Source organism: Electrophorus electricus, chromosome 23 (genome assembly GCF_013358815.1).
Source record: "Electrophorus electricus isolate fEleEle1 chromosome 23, fEleEle1.pri, whole genome shotgun sequence".
Lineage (NCBI taxonomy): Eukaryota > Metazoa > Chordata > Actinopteri > Gymnotiformes > Gymnotidae > Electrophorus > Electrophorus electricus.
In genome coordinates, this window is record NC_049557.1 from 4,693,977 (window position 1) to 4,713,627 (window position 19,651).

The following is a 19,651-nucleotide window of genomic DNA, read 5'->3' on the forward strand; positions in this document are numbered from 1 at the left end:
AACTTTAGATTCATCATGGTTCCCAACACTGCAAAATGAAGCCATTAAGCCATCCTTAAGCCGAATACCTTGCACAGGTGTGCTGCAAGCACAGATGTGCACTCTGGTCCCAAGGACTGGGTGGGTGCACTCTGATCTGTAGTAGTTAAACATGGTTAGGCTAAAAAAAAAGTGACCCAAAAGCCCTAATTTCTTTCCAATTAGATTAAATTTGCTCTTCTGGGCACACATATACATGTGACCTGTGAATGCTATTCAAATGTTTAATAAATGATTGATGTATTTTGCCAGAATTACACCCTTTTGATGTAAAATCGGTGTGTCTTATTGTGGAATAAAGCTTCCATAAATATATACTTAATGTAGGCAACATTAACTACAGGAAGACCTGAAGGTAGTTAGTACTAAATTATTTTACAGTGAAGTCAAAGGGGATATCCCCTTCAGAGAGGATAGCCATTTGTGTCTAAGCCTATTGTTAAAGGGGAAAAAACAGAAACCTACCATTCTATCAGCACCCATGAATGAGGCTTATCTAGTGCCAGAACTCTGCTCTTACCCCTGATGTGAGTCTGACAGTGGCCTGTCAATCAAATGTTCTTCTATTAGAACTATGCCCACACCTAGCCAAATGGGTTTGATTTTAAGCAGTATTTTACCTCTCTGTTATTTCCTTTGTGTTATTTTTTGTTGTTTTTTGAAAATGCACAGACAAATCCACAGAGTCAACAAAAATATTTTAATTAAACCACAGTATTTACCACTCTTGTTCTCAGTAGTTTGGCTGGATTTTCCCAAAGGAGCAAAGGCTGTTCTTCTGTTCCCTTGCAGTGTCATAATGTCATTTATTTGATACCAATCATACAGAACTGACGCAGATTCCTCACCTGGCACTTCAGCATCCTTATGACTTAAATTCATTCGCATCCCTTCAGAAAATGTGTCATGTTGTTTGAAATTAGAACTGCAAGGCTTCCCTGAGAAGGACCACACATTGAACTACCCATAATCTGGGCACAAAGGAGGTTTTGTTCAGTGTTTTTTGGTTGCCTGGGAGATCACTTGCATTCTTTATCTACAAAGACATGAATTTCTGCATTTCTTTCTCTCATGCCCAGATCAACATGGTTAGCCGGTGAGTGAGCAGAAAAATTTATGTTGCATTTCTGTTTTGGAATGTCTGAGTGATGACAGTTTTACTCATGGTACCCTTGTTAACTGTAAAATTTTGTTTTAAGTTCATGCTGTAACATACATATGACCTAAGACATTTTTACTGTAAAATGCAAACGTTGCTAGCCATGCTGGGATGCTTGTATCTGAGTCACCTGATGAAAATATCCTACGCTACATGGTTCTTTGGGACCTTTTCTGGTCATTTACTTCACTTCCAGAACCGAGCATCCTGCTGGCGGATACAAAAAGCTTTTTGAGACATGTGAGGAGTTCGCTGAGCCCACACCTGCCCAAGTCACTGGTTTGTCTTTTTCAGAAACTTAAGTGTTATGTTTCTTATTATAAATTCAAGCACTGAAATATATATGCTACATATAGATTACATAATTTACATATAGTAAATTTAAGTTATGAGTCTCACTTTTAACTTGTATCCAAGTTTATCTGTTGGGGTTTTATTTTCAGTTTTATAATAGCTCAAGGGTTTAAGAATTTGCTTGGTAAAAGTGTCTGTGGCTTCTCGCAGGGGAAATTCCAGCATGGCTACATGGCAGTCTGCTTCGTCTGGGCCCTGGACTCTTCGAGATCGGAGATGAACCCTTCCTCCACCTCTTTGATGGCCAGGCACTCATGCACAAGTTCGACCTGAAGGCTGGGCATGTCACTTATTATCGCAAGTACAGCCTACATTTTTTGTCTCCAAGTTTTAGTAAGTGCTAACTTTATAACTACTGATCTTAGATTGTTTAAATTACTTGAATTGGACATACCAGCTCCCTAACTCAATATTTCACAATCCACAGACTTGTGTTTACTGCTTGTAAATATTGCCACCACTGTCTCTTGCTTATTGTATTTTATCTTCTGTCTGGTTTACGACGTCTGTGATAGATGATTGTGACAATGCTATGATGTATATGTTGTGATGCTATTTGTAGCTCAAAGATTTGTATCCGAACTTTTTACTGCAAAGAATGTACATTGCACATCCCCTGTTTGTAACAAACAAAACTTGAACTTGATCTGCTCCCAGCTGTCTAAAATTACAGAAATTGTCTAGTTTTAACTCATTAGTTATAAAATGCTCTACTTCCATGTGCCCAAATTACTTATTTTCTCTTTCAAAATGTCATTTTACTTAAATATACATGTATCTTATAACAGTATTTATGAAGTATCAGCCTAAAAATGGATTTCTCTACTGCACAAGACTGCCTATAGTCTTTAGACCCAAAATGACAGAAATCCAATGAGACTCATTGACTAGTTTAAGATATTCTCAGTTGTGCAAAGACATATTTTCACTTAAGATTTCATGTGTCCTATCTATTTCACTTGGTACACTCTCCAGAGCTACAATTCATAACATGGATAATCTCTCAAAATTACTTGGTAGAGGATTTGTAGAGAGAGGCCATTTGCTCACTTAGAAAAAACAGTCAAAAACAGACAGAATTTGATCTGTGGAATTATATTATCCTGTAGTAAATTACTCCTTCATTTACCAAATATTTAACTACAGGTTTATCAGAACGGATGCTTATGTGCGTGCTCTGACAGAGAAAAGGATTGTGATCACTGAATTTGGCACTGCAGCCTATCCAGATCCTTGCAAAAACATCTTCTCCAGGTTTGCTTTATAAAGCATTTTTATATGAAGAAATTGAATCAAATTTTAGAATACCTTGTTTACTTATATTGTGTTTGGGTACAATAGGTTTTTCACTTACTTCCAAGGCATTGAAGTAACAGACAACTGCCTAGTGAATGTGATCCCAATTGGTGAAGACTTCTATGCTTGCACAGAGACCAACTTTATTACCAAAGTAAATCCAGACACACTGGAAACAATAAAAAAGGTTAGTCACAATTTGTGTTTTGCCGTATTACCTGGATACAGTACAATTTTAAAAGGCAACATTCTGAGTCAAAAATACTACATAAGTATAGCATATTAATAGTAGTTTGTAGCAGGAGAACAAGTAAAGCATGGTGTAGTAACAACACGATCATGGGTTTGATTCCCAGGGACCACACATACTCTCATACTGACAAATATGTAAATCAGTGTGGAAAAGAGCATCTATCAAATGCCATACATGTTAATACTTTATTTTTGAGCTTTTATTATATATGAAAAGCACTATATAAATAAAGCTTGTTAAGTCTAATAAGAATGTAAATCTGCGTAATAAGAATATAAATCTATTTCTTTATAGGTAGACTTGTGCAATTATGTCTCAATCAATGGTGCAACTGCACATCCACACATTGAACAAGATGGCACAGTGTACAACATTGGAAACTGTTTTGGGAAGAATTTGTCATTGGCTTATAACATTGTCAAAATCCCCCCATCACAGAAAGGTTAGTTTGACACTTAGTTTATAGACATTGTTATTAAGATTTATTAGTATGTTGTTATTATAGGATTGTGTTTGTTACTCAGACAAATCTGATCCAATTGAAAAGTCCAAAGTTGTGGTGCAGTTCCCCAGCAGTGAGAGATTCAAGCCATCTTATGTTCACAGGTAAGCTAAATATTTGTGCTGAAAAATGAATGTTACTTCTGCAGCAATTCTAGAAAAACACAGAATTTCTATTTTATTGGCTTATTATATCCCCAAAAACAGCAATGATAATCCTTGTTCCTCCCAATTTTAGCTTTGGTATGACAGAGAAGTACTTTGTGTTCGTTGAGACCCCGATAAAGATTAACCTCTTGAAATTCTTGAGTTGCTGGAGTATCACAGGGACAAATTATATGGACTGCTTTGAGTCAAATGACAAGATGGGAGTAAGTTATCTTTCAGTCATTTGGCTTGACATTTTATCTTCGTATTTTATGTGACTTAAAGCGTATTTATATTCTCTGTCCAGACATGGTTTCATTTGGCTGCCAAACATCCTGGAGAATATATTGGCCACAAATTCAGGGCATCTGCCTTCAATCTCTTTCATCACATAAACTGTTATGAAGACCAAGGTTTCATAGTGGTGGACCTGTGCACCTGGAAAGGGTGATCTGCTCTTGATCTATTTATTTGTTTTGTAAAATGAACCATTGTTGTCCACAAACACCAAGTAAGATTAAATGATTTACTGAAAAGATTGATTAAAAAGAAGGAAAAAAAACATATACCCACCCACTTTATTAAAACATGTATTTATTATTTATTAGAAATACATGTTTCACATGTTTGTAGTTAGATACTATAACCCATCTGTTATACAAGCTGGTATGATGCATGATAAGCTATCCTCCAACTCCATCTAAATGGTCAATTTCTAAACACAGGAGTGTTGCTGGTGGAATATATTTGACTGGCAGACAGTGGCCCTGACATATACAAACTGTAGTAATGATGCACTAATACCTACACAACTCACTATAGTGCCAATACCATGTTAGTATAACACTCAGCATTTGATTGTTGGTGGTGAGTGTAAACAGGAATTACAAATGGGGCTAAGGGTGTGAAAAAGGAGACAGATATTCAAAACCGTTTTGTAGGTCGCATTTCCATTGGCCTTCAGGACCAAGCTGATACAGCTGGGCCTTTCACTCACAGGTACGAGTTCGTGTATAACTACTTGTACTTGGCAAACCTAAAGCAGAACTGGGAGGAGGTGAAAAAAACTGCAATGAGAGCACCACAGCCAGAAGTACGAAGATATGTGCTTCCTCTAGACATCTACCGGGTAAGATATGTGCTTCCTCTAGACATCTACTGGGTAAGATATGTGCTTCCTCTAGACATCTACCGGGTAAGATATGTGCTTCCTCTAGACATCTACTGGGTAAGATATGTGCTTCCTCTAGACATCTACCGGGTAAGATATGTGCTTCCTCTAGACATCTACCGGGTAAGATATGCATTTCCTCTAGACAGCTACAGGGTAAGATATGTGCTTCCTCTAGACATCTCCCGGGTAAGATATGCATTTCCTCTAGGCAGCTACAGGGTAAGATATGTGCTTCCTCTTGACATCTACCGGGTAAGATATGCATTTCCTCTAGACAGCTACAGGGTAAGATATGTGCTTCCTCTTGACATCTACCGGGTAAGATATGCATTTCCTCTAGACAGCTACAGGATAAGATATGTGCTTCCTCTTGACATCTACCGGTTAAGATATGCATTTCCTCTAGACAGCTACAGGGTAAGACATGTGCTTCCTCTTGACATCTACCAGGTAAGATATGCATTTCCTCTAGACAGCTACAGGGTAAGAAATGTACTTGTTTAGACACCTACCGGGCAAGGGAATAATTTGTGAAAAATATTATTTTTTTCATTGCATCACATTATTGTGTGTCACCAAATAAATCTACAGCATTTCCATTTAGAATACATACGCTCCTGAATATAAAGCATATTTTGAATGAAATGTATAAACAGGTACTCAGGACTCTCAGGTTATGGTATAATGGTTTGCCATGTGTGTGTTTGTTTGCTCATTGACTGACAGGAAGAGCCAGGAAAGAACATGATCTCATTGCCATATACCACTGCCACTGCAGTCATGGGCAGTGAGGGGACGGTTTGGCTAGAACCTGAGGTTCTTTTCTCTGCACCAAGGCAGGGTAAATATTCAACCGGTTCAAACAGGAAACCAGTACAGCCATGAACAGCAGTTTAATCAACTCAGATACTCTTCTAATCTAAAGACATCTTGAAATAATATTCTATATTGTTTATATCACGATTAAAATGTAGGTAAAAATTTACATACACCAGCTTTTGAGTTTCCTCAGATCAACTACAGAAAACACTCTGGCAAAGACTACACTTTTGCCTATGGACTTGGACTGAACCACTTTATCCCTGATCGGGTGGGTATGGTAAAAGACTAAAAATGTTTTGCAAATGGCTACAACTCCTGCTATGTGCACTTAGTGGTGGATATTACATGTTATGAAACACAGATTTGTAAGCTCAATGTGAAGAGCAAGGAGACCTGGGCTTGGCAGGAACCAGATTCGTATCCATCTGAGCCTTTGTTTGTGCAAACTCCAGACGCACAAGGTGAAGATGATGGTAAATATCATGAGCCCAAGTAACTGAGTAGTTAATTCTTTTCATCACCACTTAACCATTAACAGATTAGGAAGTTAAGTATGCTAATTAAGTTACTGGGGTACATACTACGTCCTTTATGTGTTCTAAGGTGTTCTTCTGAGCATTGTAGTAAATCCAGGATCTACCCAACATCCAGCCTACCTCCTAATACTCAGTGCTACTGATCTAACTGAGGTAGCACGTGCATCGGTGGATGTCATCATTCCAGTTACCTTTCACGGCATGTTCAAGGCCTAAATCCAAGGTATATATGATGTTTTACAAACTGCTAGTAGTTTAAAGGTTGTGCTAACCACAGTTCCCGCAAAATGCTAAACTAAATGTAAAGGTTATGAAGGTTTCCTTTGAGATTTCAATTATGCAATCAAATGTCAGATTTTTGTTGTTGTTGTTGTTGTTGCTGAGGACATAAATGCTGCTAACATTAATTTTCAGGTACGCTGAATTTTTATATATTTTTAAGCACCAATGACAATACATTGCTTTTAATTGGTAGTTTACAGGAAAAAGTATAGTATAAACAACAAAAATCCTTATGGCTGTACGCAATCCTATAAAAAGCCTTTCCAGTGACACAGCTCTTGCAGATATAGTGTTACATTCGAAAAAGGGGAGATTTCTGCTTCTTTCCACCCATCTGATATTCCTGTTGCTTGATTATTTTCAAGCATTTGCTCAATACCTATGAAAACAAACACACAATTCAGCATTTTAAGATAATGAGATAAGTTTGGGGTCTGTTTTCTTATCAGGTATTTCAAAGATATTTCTGTTGTCTATCCCCATTGGGGAATCCCCCATCTGATTTTAATCAAATACAATACAGACAAGCTGGACTTTGAGTGAGGTATCTCTGGATTCCCTCCACTTTGTCATTTAAATTTGATATAAATTCCAGTCTGCACATCTTTTAAAATACACATCTCATAAGATTAGTGTAAGAAGGACAAATGTGCATCATCACAGAGCTGTTACATAATTCATCATAAGTTGACTTGGCATCAGATGAGTTAATGTATGTTTATTTTTACAGGGTGTTTTACCTTCCTGGTGTCTTGTGGAAGGATCACTCCATCATCCCAGAGCCTGCTTGATGAGTAGAATGCTGAGCTCTCTTCTTTTAGCCTGCACAGAAGCAGAAAAGCAATAATCTATATAATTTTATATAAATGATCAAAAAATGTTAAGCCTTGGTAAGACAAGAGTGACACTACTAAGGTCCTACAAATACTCGTTTGCCTTCAGCTATCCTCTGGACGATTAAACAAACGCAGAACAAGCGCCTCTTACTGCTCATTAATGCTCATGGCCTTGTCTTTGTTATGGACCAGGGCTCCGGCAAAGTCTGGGGCCAAAATTGAAACTTTAGCATTGGGCCACAGAAACAAGAAGTTGGGGTCAAAAGCTCTTCCACACTAAAATGAAACAAATTCAGATGTAAAATGTATTAACAACACTATTTTGAAATATTTTGTATTCAGAGGCCATTAAATAATAAATTAATGTGCAATGAGTTGTGGTACTGACCATGGCATAGCTGTCAACACCATGACAGCCACCAATGACCACAGTGATCTTAGGAGAAGAAGCACAGGCCACAGCAGACATCATGGTTCCCTGAGCTTTGAGTTTATTACTGTGGGACTCTGCCTGAGAGAGGCAGATGTAGAAACAAACGAATGAATGAATAAACTACAAACATGTAGTTAGCACAGGAAAAACTGTGTATTTTGTATATAAAGCAAAACAGCTTATAGACATTAACTACATTTCAGCACTACTTGAACCACATTTTAGCACTTTCTTGAGTACACTGTCTTTTCTACCACTCTGGCTCTAAAATAACCAACATTAACCCTGCAATAACTGATGCAGGCTACATTCAAGAAACACAAACAATAACTATGAAAGGTCTTGGACCTACAACACCACTGATGTTGTCAGTTAGAGGGTTTACACTAAAGAACGTGACTTGGCTAGATTAATAAATGCAAGTAGACTACTAAACTAAATGGTTAAGATTTAGTATTGAGTCACACTGTGAACTTGTAGCGGCAGGGTCATCGTTATAAGATTAAAATGGCCCATCAAGTCGTGCTTTAGTATCTAACCGACTGAAATTGCTTAACTGAAACTAGTGGATGCGCTTAAACCTTTTTACATTTATTTCTTTATTTACTTATTCATATAAAAGCTTGTTTAAGAATGTGAACTCCATCCGTTGGTGGTGCTGCTTCACCTTGCCTTGTGTGAGTGTATGGTCAGGCTCAGGGGCTGTGTTCTGAAGAAAGATGAGAGGGATGTCCCTCTGGTCACACAGCTGAACAAAATGGGTACCTTTTAGAGAGGCTTCATATGTTAACTCTCCATTGTTTGCAACAATGCCAACCTGATGTCTGGTAAAACAGGAATAAAAAAGCGTTCCCTCAGTATATAGTTCTAAGCATCTTTGTTTTAAGCCATCTAAACCAGTACATTCTGCTGCCATAACAATCCAACTGCTAAGACCTGTCAGCATCGCACTTGAAGCTGATCAGTGCTGAAACTCAGTAATATCAACCTTAAAGCTGATCAGTACAACTTTGACAGCATTTCACATCTCTAGACCTTTCCTTACAAGGCCCAATATGTAAAAATCCCCTATTTTAAATTGGATTCTACCTGTTTCTTCCAGCCAATTTAGATTTACTCAACGTAAATTCAATGACTTGTTCAGTGATGGAAATATTGCCTTGTCTTAAATATATTTTAACTAAATTTAAAACTAACTGACTACAGAGATCTGGAATTAACATAATTTTAGGAACTCTTGTATAGCCCAAAGGCCTGATTCATGTATTTATGATATTGCATGTGCAATAAAACTTGGGACAGCCACAGTATTCCTTTGACCTAAACCAGATCAATTTTCCTTCACCAAGCTGTATATTTAGATGTTTACATTAAATCAGTACAGGGAAATGGTGCCATGCCTTCAGGGTTAGTTTTCACTCTGGTACTGATATCACCATGACCAAACTCTCATTAAAGCATCTTAATCTTGACTATGTAAGAACCAACATGACTGGCTTTGGCAACAATCATCACTATTTAGTTTGAAATAAACTGTTTAATTTTTTTTACATTAGTCTTTCAACAATTTTAGCTTCTGATAGACCCAGCACCTTCTCAAGGACCAGGAGCTAAATCGGGATGTGACCTCTCCTCGACTCACATAGGTTAGTGTTTTACTGGTTCATTCATATAAAATACACACACACACACACACACACACACACACACACACACATTACAAACTCATTACGAACAAATTCACTTGGAGAGGTTTTTTCTGTGTGAGGGAGTGTGTGAGGGAACCCATAGGCTGTGTATACAAAGGTTGATCCATCAGCATAGTATTTTCATCTTATTCCGTGGGCAGATGGTAGTTGCCAAGTTAAACCTACAACTCTTACCCTTCGATTCTGGCAAACCCAGTGACGAGAGTGGTACCATAGCGAGCCTTGAATTCCTGGAACCTACTACCATCAATCAGACGACTCACGATCTAAAAGTGGGAGAAGAGGAGCAGGAATACTCTTAAGACAAACATCTCTTTTCCTGGGTCTGAATGTGAATGCATGTAGTGAGTGTTCACCTCACCAGTCTGATATCCATGCTGTAATGGTAGCTGCGTGGTGCAAAGCCCATGAGCTCCTCCATGCTGTGCACTGGCTCCTCAGACTCTATATCCCCCTCCCCTGGAAGCTCAAAGTTGAGAGTGGAGATGATGTTCCTGGTACACTCGTACGCCTCATTCTCCACCGCAGCAAAATGGTCCACGCAGCCACTCACCCTGGCACAAGAGCAAAGTCATTCAAAATTACTGCAATTCATCACACCCAACACAATTTTTTGTTAGGTAATAGCAGATAGCTTGCATGCCTCTAGATCAACTGCTGCTCAACACCTTAACAGCAATACAATACAGATGATGGTAAACCTCTTACCTTTGCTCGTCCAAAAAAAAAAAAAAAAGTCGCAGACAGAGTGTGTTGGGGTATGCTCCAACGCTCAGATATAGTGACTGATCTCTCACAACTTTAGGGGATAACCTAACCAATGAGGGCTACATGCCATCTATTCAAATAAGAATGCCGTTAACACTCCATCTATTTAAGCCCACATTCAAATCCATACAGAACTTATTGTATGTGGAAATGTGGTTAGTACTGGTATTTGGTTTTTTCCATCTAAAAAGAAAAAAGGTTTTGTACAGCTGTTTAGCTTTCTTAAAGATTGCATATATAATAAGCAGCTTGGTGCAGCTTAGATGTGGGTCTATTTTCCGATTATACTGAGTAACTCACTCTGAGTGCAACCTGGCCCCTCCAAGATCCTCAGGAGACACATCTTCACCTGTGGCGGCTTTAACTAGGGGTGGACCACCTAAAAATATGGTCCCTATTCTGTGCACCATTACCGCCTCCTCTGCCATCATGGGGACATAAGCTCCACCTGCTGTGCACGACCCACAAACTACTGCCACCTGCAGGTCATGCACAAAATGACAGAACTCACTAACATACTGTGAATAAAAATTAAACAGTAACATCTGCATACTCCAAAGTGTAAAACACAACAGAAAGAACATGTACATTAGTACGCAAATATAAGTCACAAAATAAGTTTCTTTTTTTATTCGTAATACCTGTGGAATCTTTAATGCTGACATTATAGCTTCATTGTAAAAAATACGTCCACCGTGATTCTTATCAGGGAAGATGTCTGACTGAAAGATTAAAAGATTTTTGTAAACGTTATTTATAATGAGCTATTGTCATCATGATAAAGATTAAGAATTTAAATGTAAAACGTACCTGAAGTGGTAAGAAGGCACCACCACTGTCAACCAAATATACACAAGGCAGACGATTCTGAATGGCCACTTCTTGCGCCCGGACTTGTTTCTTTACTGTGATAGGGAATGATGTGCCTCCCTTTACTGTGGCATCATTAGCAATGAACACACACCAAAGCCCATTAATTTTACCAATGCCTGTAAGTAAAAAACACCAATTTGTCATTATTTGTACACTAAGAAAAACACGATGCAATTAGGTAAAATATTAGACCTTTAGATCATCATAAACTGCAAACATTATAGTTTTTTGTTTTTTTTCTACATTTACAAGCCAATTTTCTATTAGTTCAGTTAGGTACCTGTGATACAACCAGCTGACGGAATGTTCCCATAGGGTAAACCCAGCCCAGCAAAGGGAGAAAGTTCTAGGTAATCTTGATCATCCAACAATTTATGTAGTCTGTCTCTGACTAGAATCTTCTGTTTCTTCTGTGTGTGTCGGGCAATAGCCTTTTCACCACCCCCCTTTGACACTTCCTTTTTGAGTTCCATGTACCTGGACATATAAATAATCTTGAATGAAGTAGATGTTCAATGTGACTTGACTGAATGAAAAACATTTTACAGTCCAGCGTTATGTTCTTGACTATGTAGTTAGAATGATCTGTATTAAAGAGTAACAGTTAAAACCAAACATTTCATGTCTCTAATTTACTCATACCTTTGTTGACACACCTGACTGTTCCGTAAATTTGCTTCAAAGACATGGCTGTGTATTGGCTGAAACGCACCGTCTATTACTGGAAAGGCGCTGGGCAACCTGCGCGTACAGGAGCTCATAAAACGGCAGAACACTGGCTTGCGTGTCCAGGGCTGCTGCAGAATATCTGTCACAGGTTGCACTGGTCTGTATGGCGTTATATGTATGCACCCGTCTAAAAACGAAAATGACTGGAAGCATGATTTATTTGCAAGACGTCTCCCCCCATTCAGTCGGAATATGCTGTTAAAATGAAAAGACCGACTGTTATTTTAAAGGACAGCAGATTTTCTGTTGTGATGTTATGAGCTTTCACAAAGATTACTTAAATACCTTTAAAACTGTGTTCTTCAAATAGCCACTGTATTAGATAGCTAGATAATCATACTAACTTAGTTAACCTAGGTAGCTGGCCATTGCAGCTACTTTGTTTATACTAGTTAGCTAACGCTAGCTATCTTGCTATGTAGTGGGCAAATGAGTTGTTATTGTTATATTAAGTAGACATAAACATACAGTAGATCGTTTATGTGGTGTGCAAAATCTGTATATTCTTACCCTGGTATGCAACGGTACATTACAAACAAGTAGGGCAGAGCGATAATACGATAATTGTCTCGAAATAACTTTTCTCGATAGAAACGTCTTAGATGGTGGACTCGACGTCGACAGGACGCATTACACCCATGTTCTGACGCACACCACGACGAGCCAATGATATTGAGAATAGTGCCGCGCCGAACCAATAACGTGGCTGGAACAGCGATCCAGAGATCCAGGACCGTCAGGTTACGTGGACTGCGCGGCACAAAGTGCAGGAGCAGAAAAGCAACACGTGTGCTAATGTTTGGGCTGCTGCAACCATGCATACCAGAATGTCAGGAATAGAGATAAAAGAGAAAATGACCACAGAAAGTGTTAAGGAAAACTCGAGCGACAGGTTTAATGAAGGAGAAACGTGGAGGCAGTGGTAGCTCGGTTGTTAAGGTACTTGACTAGTACACAGAAAGTTGCTTGAGCAAGGCGCTCAACTTCTTGAATTGTATTCAGTCACATTTGTAAGTTGCTTTGGTTCAAAGACTCACTGAAATGCTGTAAATGTAAGACAACCCAAAGCAAACGATAGTTAAGAAGGGCCTGAGGTCTTGAATGTTTTCACTTGTGAATAATCTCTCTCATTGTAGTATAATGGACTTTGACCCTTCTTGGAAATCACCATTCCCAGATTGATGGGCAGCAACAATTGCTTCCCTCAGATCCTTGCTGATGTCTGTCCTCTGTGTTAATACACACCTGAATGCTCCACACCAACAAACTTCTGCTTTTTATAGACGTGGTCACATTTACTGATGAACATTTAATCAAGGACATTTGTTTGGCAGGACCCGTCTGCTCCTTGCCCTCTTAATTCATATAGAAGCAATAAGCCTGTGCTTAATTTGTCACACACTGCTTCAGCATTTTGTCATAGTTTTTGTTAAATTAATAATAACACTTAATTTGTCATGTGTTTTTCATCTGAGGTTGTATTTACCTCATTTTAAAACATGTTAAGGACCAGGTCCTTTTTTAATGACTTTACCTTATATGTAAAACCATATGCATGTGTGTGCATATGATTCTGTAAAGCATTATATTATGTTTTTAATGAAACATTTACATGTCCGCCTCAGAAACACATGCAGCTGGTTGGCATTACAATTACTACAGGACAGTTTTCAGTTTCTCTGTACAATATAAGCAGATACCAGTATAAATGGACCTACATTAATATTTCAAAGCAAGTCAGCCATGTGGAAGACAAAATAATGATGTAAGCATTTTAAGGCTAGCCACTTAACCATTTAATCTACCAAAACATATTAGGCAAAGCAAAGACTTTGGGTATTTATACTATATTGGCAGAAACATTGGGACATGCCTCTTAAATCACTGAATTCAGGTTTCATTCAGTTCTATTGCCACAGGTGTAAAAAAAAATTTAAAAAATAAATAAAAAGCATGTCGCCATGCAGTCTACATTTATAAACATTTGTGAAAGAATGGGCAATTGTAAAGAGATCGTTGAATTCGAGCATGGTACTGCAATAGGATGAAATTGCTGCAACAAATCAGTTAGTAACATTTCTTCCCTCCTAGAAATTCCATAATAACTAATAACTGAGTGGTATTATTGAAAATTGGAAGCATTTAGAAACCACAGCAACACAGCCACAGTGGTAGACCAAAACAAACAGCGGAAACCTAGCCTGTTTCAGACCAAATTTGTGAGGAAAACATAACTAAAGTATAGAAGAGAATAAGCGGGAAAAGAGAAAAACGTGAAACAGTCGTCAGGGGAAGTAATTGTAGGAACGAGGAGGTTGCATCACCGATGGGAGGAGAAAAAAAAAAGTTAATTGATGTATAAACAATTAAGTTACAATTATTGATACCAACTGGTAACCTACAGGGAAAAGCCGGTTCTTACGACTCGCTGGTGTGCGACCATGTCTGGAGAGGGAGCCTGTGAGGCCTGCTAGGTTGTAGGGCTTGGAGGCACTGGCTAAACAAGAGAGGAGGGAGCTGGAGGTGGCAGAGATGAACATGCTGCAATGGACAAGATTAGTAACTAATTCATTAGACGGACAGCGCAGGTAGGAGGTTTTGGAGACAAAGTTAGCAAGTCAGATGGTTTGGGCATGTGCAGAGGAGGGAATCAGAACTATTGCTAGCAGGAGCAAGAGGTTGTGGTGGGAAGGTGGAATTAGGGCCAACAGGGATAGGGGTGAGGGTGGGGATAAATCTGACCCCGGTGCATTCTCAGTTAGGATGATATCAGTGTCCAGCAGGGACAGAATGACTCCGCCTAAAATGTTACCAGTGTTGCTTTTCCAGTCGAACAAACATATGCCTCTTCTACCTATAGAGAAACAGGTGGTGATTTTTGGAAAAACATTGCTAGCACATAGACCTTGAAGTTTTACAAAGAAACTAAGTGGGATAGATTAGTTACAGAGCTGCCCAACTGTCTACTAGGAAGTAACTCTCCCAGCCTCTAAGGGGAACAAGTCTGAATCATTTTATACATATCCTGGATGTAAAGATGATGAGCAAGCATTCAGATCCTATCCACCATTCTGTGTTTGGGTTATTGACTTTGAGAGGCATCTCCAATATTCAGATTTTACTTCATGCCAATCTGACCAGTCAAAGAGCTCCAAGTCAAATTGATCCTGCTGATCTGAGACTTAACAGTTATTTGACCATATTTCACTAATGTTTGCAGGCTTACCATAACTACCTCCACCGCTTAAGACACCTCCACCGCTGGGTACCCACGGAGTGGCCAAATATGCAGCAAAATTAGCACCCTCCTTCACACCTTTCCAATCTCAGTGAGTGTCGTGTCACGACCAAGACACAGCAAAGCATGAAGCAGTGTGTGCTCACACCCCAACAAGTACCAATCACAACTCCAACTCACCTCCCTGCCATGTCACACACGGCACCACTTCCCTTCACAAGTACTGACTACTTACACCTTTTTCCACTCACACCAGGGCTATATTAACCCAGAGGGTCCTACCACCCTGTTTATTCTGTTAAAATAATAGATTCTGTTTTGTCACTTATCTGCTCGTGTCTCGCTCCCCTGCTTCACAGTGTCACAGCTAGTTACTTACGCTGCTGTGACACTCAACAGTACACTGAAACCTGCCTTTAATTTAGTCCTTATATTACCTTTGAGCTAGAATGATATACACTAGCTACACCATCAGATGGAAGGGAAAAAAAACAAAACTATTTCTACAGTCCTCATGCTCATGACAGAATAATGAAACATTCATGTTTGTTATAGCTTAGGAAAAAAGACATTTAATAATAACTCAAAGATCCATAAACTAACAGAATTCAGAACAGAGAATTGCTTTAGTTATGACTAGGACACTGTAAGCCTTCTGGATTTTATATAAATGTAATTCTCACATCATGATCAGAGTCCATTAACACAGCTGCAAACCAGTTATTCTCATTTGAGGTCTACAGAGTGGAGTCTACCTCTGTCTTCTTTATTTCCAAATTAAATTAAAATGTTCACATCACTGACATTGTGAGAACATACTTGATCGTTGAGGGATCATCTGCATAGCCATGGTAAGAGTTTCCATTGCCTTTGAAGGTTTGGCCAAGCTGAAGCATACGGAATTGCATAGACGCAGTCCAAGATGTAAGGCTACAGAAAGGAGGTGGAGCTGACTCTGGATCCTTGACAGTGAGTTTTTAACACAAAAAGCCCTTGTTCTCCAACAATCATGAACCCCCACTGGATACCCAGTAAATCATACATTCTAAATGGTTACTGGGCATGTGTGATCAGCGACAAACATTTAAGATTTGCTGCTAATTCAAAGTGGTTATTACCTAATGAATAACAATTTTCAACTTTCCATAGGACCAAGGTAAGGACAGGACTTAAAGGATAACTTTAATAATAGGGAACAGTTGAAGTCTGGAGAGTCAGAGTGGGTGATGGTACAAGGAGGAGTGGTCTGAGACATGAGGTTCTGGGAACTGGAGTTCAGGGTACTTGGCCAAGGGACTGGGTATGACACCTGTTTTCTCAATGTTCTACAAAACAAAACCTAAATAAAGAATCTGGTTCTTTCCTTGGTTGGTTCTATTCTGTCCTATTATATTCTATCTAGAAAGTATAATGTAGTGTTAAGACATTCTAACATTTTTGAGTGGTACACTGCTACATGAGAACATTTTTATGAGAAAAATAAACATTTGTCATTGTTCTGACTGAATATTAGAGCTCATTGTTCAGTAACTGCATGCAATAAATTGTTTTCATTTGTTTTCATGAAAGCAATATTTAAATTAGTTGAAAATGTACTTTATAATTATAACGATAATTATAATTATAATTTCTTAACGAAAACTGAAACAGTCGCGTTCTTCTTGTTGTTTGTAATTCAAGGCTCTGCCACAAGGGGTCATCTTTCAGCAGTTAAAAAAAACAAAACAAAACAAAACATTTTGATGACTTTGAAAATCACGCAGATTTTGAAGATATTCAAGTAGCCTATAAAGGTCACAGGTGGCATTTCGATGTATACCATTAGACTCTATATGATCTATACTCTCCAAAGTGTTAAACCATCCTATCATGAGTATTACTGTACTGCATCTAACATGTAATACGAGCACTCCATGAAAATAGAGTAGTGAAGATGGAAAGATGGTACCACCATGTGGTTCCTGATGAGTTTAGAAGGTTAAAGTCTTGTACTTATTTATAGTTCATTCTGATAAGGTGATAGCTGTAGTTATCTTTAGTGATGAAATTAGAGTAGTGAAGATGGAAAGATGGTATCACCATGTGGTTCCTGATGAGTTTAGAAGGTTAAAGTCTTGTACTTATTTAAAGTGCATTCGGATAAGCTGTAGTTATCTTTTGTGATGTAAACATTATTTTATTTATGAGATGGAAAATATATGGAATCTGTGGAATTCCTTTTTGTTCATTACAACACAGTAGATCTATAATTGTGTGATGCCAGGCACTGTATGATTGTCAGTGATTATATTTTGCTTACAGTCTAAACATTTTCTTATATCTTTTTTTACTTTGCTTTCTCCTTGTCTGTTCTATACTTTGTCACATTCCTCAAAGTCTTTTACAAGATTCTTTTCAAATTGTACAATAACTTGGTTCACATAACAGAGTCCACACTATAATATCCAAATAACTGAACAAAATATACATGAACAATCTGATTTTAACTTTGTTCACTTTTCATACATTAATGTATGATGATGCAGATGTCAAACATCATTACTAGCAAACATGAATTCACATATTTATTAAAATGAGAATACAATATAAGTTGACATATAGATAGGATATAGGGAGTAAAAACAATAGACACTCTCTCTCTCTCTCTCTCACACACACACACACACACACACACACACACACACACACACACATCCAGAGAGTGAGAGTGAGTGAGTGAGTGAGTAGGTGAAGAGAAAGTCAGAGTAATTTTTTGTGTTAAATGTGTTAATATAAAACATTATTGACTGAGGTCTAAAGAGAGAGGCAAACTGTTGTTATATTAAACAGTGAGTTAAGAGCACAAGGAAACCAAAGGTGAGACTGAAAAAATATTTTGCAGTGTTACTCATTATCTCACATTGCAATATAAAGTAATAATAATAATAATAATAATAATAATAATAATAATAATAATAATAACAACAACAACAACAACTTTTTGTTATGTGCTTCTCAAAAAGGATCTAATAGAAAAGAAAATTAGCAAAAAAGTAAGATTAAAGGAAGATTTAAGGGTAATATATTGGTAGTTATTTTGCAATGTTCACCTGTTTCTTCAAACATGTGACTGTACACCTGAGAACTTGAATTATGTTTTCATATTTGGAAGGTTTTAAGCAGACTTTCAGCCAGAGAATATTTCAATTTCCTGGACCTACAGCAACAGAATGAGAACAACAGTGACCTTGTAAGTTGTTTAGTGAACTCCCCTGAATATCGAGTTTAGATTTAGGAAAATGTATCATATATATGTTTAAAAACTGATTAAGTAAAAGGACTTTAGTACTGAATTTCAGATGTGAAAATGTATGACGCAGGGACTATGACAGTACTACGTACATCGTTCATCACTGTAACAGTAAGCTCCATTTGCTGTCCAGCCTCATTCTTACACCACAGAGAAAACTCCATGTAACTTACTTTATAAATGGCCAACATTTACCCTACTTTAGTGTTATTACCCCAATTTTCACCCTAATTTTCTCGTCATGTACAGTGGCCTACCAGGGAAAAAGGGGGACACAGACAATAGTGTAACTGGGGTAACATGTAAAGCATAACAGATCTGTAGTGTTTCTGGTTTTGCCCATTCACCCCAGAAAACGTCGTTGTGAGTTTAATCGTTTAATTGGATTTCACCTCCTCCTGTCGCACTTCTCCCAGCGCGCTCAACAAGGCGCGAGCATGCGCCGTTTGAGCGTGACGCAAGACCGCTCGCGCTTCCTCCTTGCGTGCTCCTCCCCCTCCGCCTCTGGTTGGTTAAGCGCAAAGATGGCGTCCATCATGGAAGGGCCGCTGAGCAAATGGACTAACCTCATGAAGGGCTGGCAGTACCGGTGGTTTGTTTTGGACTACAACGCGGGACTGCTGTCATACTACACCGTAAGCATTTCCCCCCCCAACGAGTGCAAAAATGCCCGTTAGGAAATCGCCAGTAGTTTTATTCGGGATCGGTTAAAACCGACAATGGAAAGAGCACTCGGAGGCCGTCAGGAGTTGGGAATCTCAGCTGTTTGGGGCGGGGGCTGTTTGACGGACAGGGGCGCCGGCCTATCCTGGACTTACTATGGAAGCCGGTAGCCAATAAGCAGTTAGAATGGCCGATGTTGTGCCTTAGAATTTCAGCGAGCCTGCAGCGAGTTAAATATGTTCTGGCTGGATACTGTTAGTTTGCAGAATTTGAGGGTGGTGGTCGTCTCCATGCCATGTGACACATTTTGTCTCTGTCTCGGTGTAACAAATTACAGAAAACAGTTTCTAGCTTTCAAACGTGTCGCATTTTCAACGAAATAAACATCTTGCTAAGTTGACGGCTAATATGGCATCGCTATCTGAGCAGAAAAGTGGTGGAGAAGTCACTCAGCTAGCTTGGCTGACTGATTTCACCGTCCGTGTTGTTCTTTGGCCTTATGTGTTGCTCTTTAGCTGCAAACGTTATCGCTAGTGTTTCTTGACGCTGC

The 19,651-nt window shown here is 38.6% G+C and overlaps 3 protein-coding genes and 1 long non-coding RNA gene across 15 annotated transcripts in view; 2 read left to right on the plus strand and 2 right to left on the minus strand.

Annotated features, from left to right (window-relative positions):
* Nucleotides 1-1,115: 1,115 nt before the first annotated feature.
* Nucleotides 1,116-7,381, plus strand: LOC113581111 (retinoid isomerohydrolase RPE65). Of its 4 annotated transcripts, none has more exons than XM_035522014.1 (15): nucleotides 1,116-1,135; nucleotides 1,395-1,477; nucleotides 1,703-1,853; nucleotides 2,699-2,806; nucleotides 2,894-3,035; nucleotides 3,396-3,543; nucleotides 3,626-3,707; nucleotides 3,841-3,973; nucleotides 4,057-4,196; nucleotides 4,749-4,878; nucleotides 5,650-5,764; nucleotides 5,898-6,013; nucleotides 6,107-6,218; nucleotides 6,349-6,504; nucleotides 7,294-7,381. In XM_035522014.1, exons 1-14 carry the CDS (start codon nucleotides 1,125-1,127, stop codon nucleotides 6,495-6,497), a joined length of 1,620 nt encoding a protein of 539 aa, XP_035377907.1. In that variant the 5' UTR covers nucleotides 1,116-1,124; the 3' UTR covers nucleotides 6,498-6,504; nucleotides 7,294-7,381. The 4 variants fall into 4 exon arrangements, with proteins under 4 accessions (XP_035377907.1, XP_026871840.2, XP_035377908.1 ...); XM_027016039.2 differs by having other exon boundaries at nucleotides 5,919-6,013; XM_035522015.1 differs by lacking the exon at nucleotides 7,294-7,381 and adding an exon at nucleotides 7,013-7,150.
* Nucleotides 6,689-12,550, minus strand: si:ch211-198n5.11 (methylcrotonoyl-coenzyme A carboxylase 2). 5 transcript variants are annotated; one of them, XM_027016037.2, is made up of 13 exons: nucleotides 12,422-12,550; nucleotides 11,839-11,923; nucleotides 11,463-11,659; nucleotides 11,120-11,298; nucleotides 10,951-11,031; nucleotides 10,610-10,788; nucleotides 9,903-10,095; nucleotides 9,716-9,807; nucleotides 8,500-8,656; nucleotides 7,788-7,910; nucleotides 7,551-7,675; nucleotides 7,304-7,385; nucleotides 6,689-6,942 (listed from the first exon to the last, which is right to left on the minus strand). In XM_027016037.2, the coding sequence occupies exons 2-13, from the start codon at nucleotides 11,868-11,870 to the stop codon at nucleotides 6,856-6,858; spliced, it is 1,527 nt and encodes a 508-aa protein (XP_026871838.2). In that variant the 5' UTR covers nucleotides 11,871-11,923; nucleotides 12,422-12,550; the 3' UTR covers nucleotides 6,689-6,855. The 5 variants fall into 5 exon arrangements, with proteins under 5 accessions (XP_026871838.2, XP_026871836.2, XP_026871835.2 ...); XM_027016035.2 differs by having other exon boundaries at nucleotides 11,825-11,923; XM_027016034.2 differs by having other exon boundaries at nucleotides 11,895-12,106.
* Nucleotides 12,551-12,786: 236 nt separating this feature from the next.
* Nucleotides 12,787-14,407, minus strand: LOC118240683. Its single transcript, XR_004775553.1, has 2 exons — nucleotides 14,314-14,407; nucleotides 12,787-14,145 (listed from the first exon to the last, which is right to left on the minus strand). It is a non-coding gene; the product is annotated as an uncharacterized LOC118240683 (long non-coding RNA).
* A 4,543-nt stretch (nucleotides 14,408-18,950) lies between these two features.
* The window catches only part of osbpl9 (oxysterol binding protein-like 9), a 28,507-nt gene continuing 27,806 nt past the window's right edge, over nucleotides 18,951-19,651 (plus strand). For 4 of the 5 annotated variants that reach the window (XM_027016011.2, XM_027016013.2, XM_027016012.2 and 1 more), the window contains exon 1: nucleotides 18,951-19,073. In XM_027016011.2, coding sequence (XP_026871812.2) covers nucleotides 18,963-19,073 — 111 coding nt within the window. In that variant the 5' untranslated portion in view covers nucleotides 18,951-18,962. The remainder of the gene's footprint in view (nucleotides 19,074-19,651) is intronic. The other variant, XM_027016017.2, reaches the window with a different exon arrangement.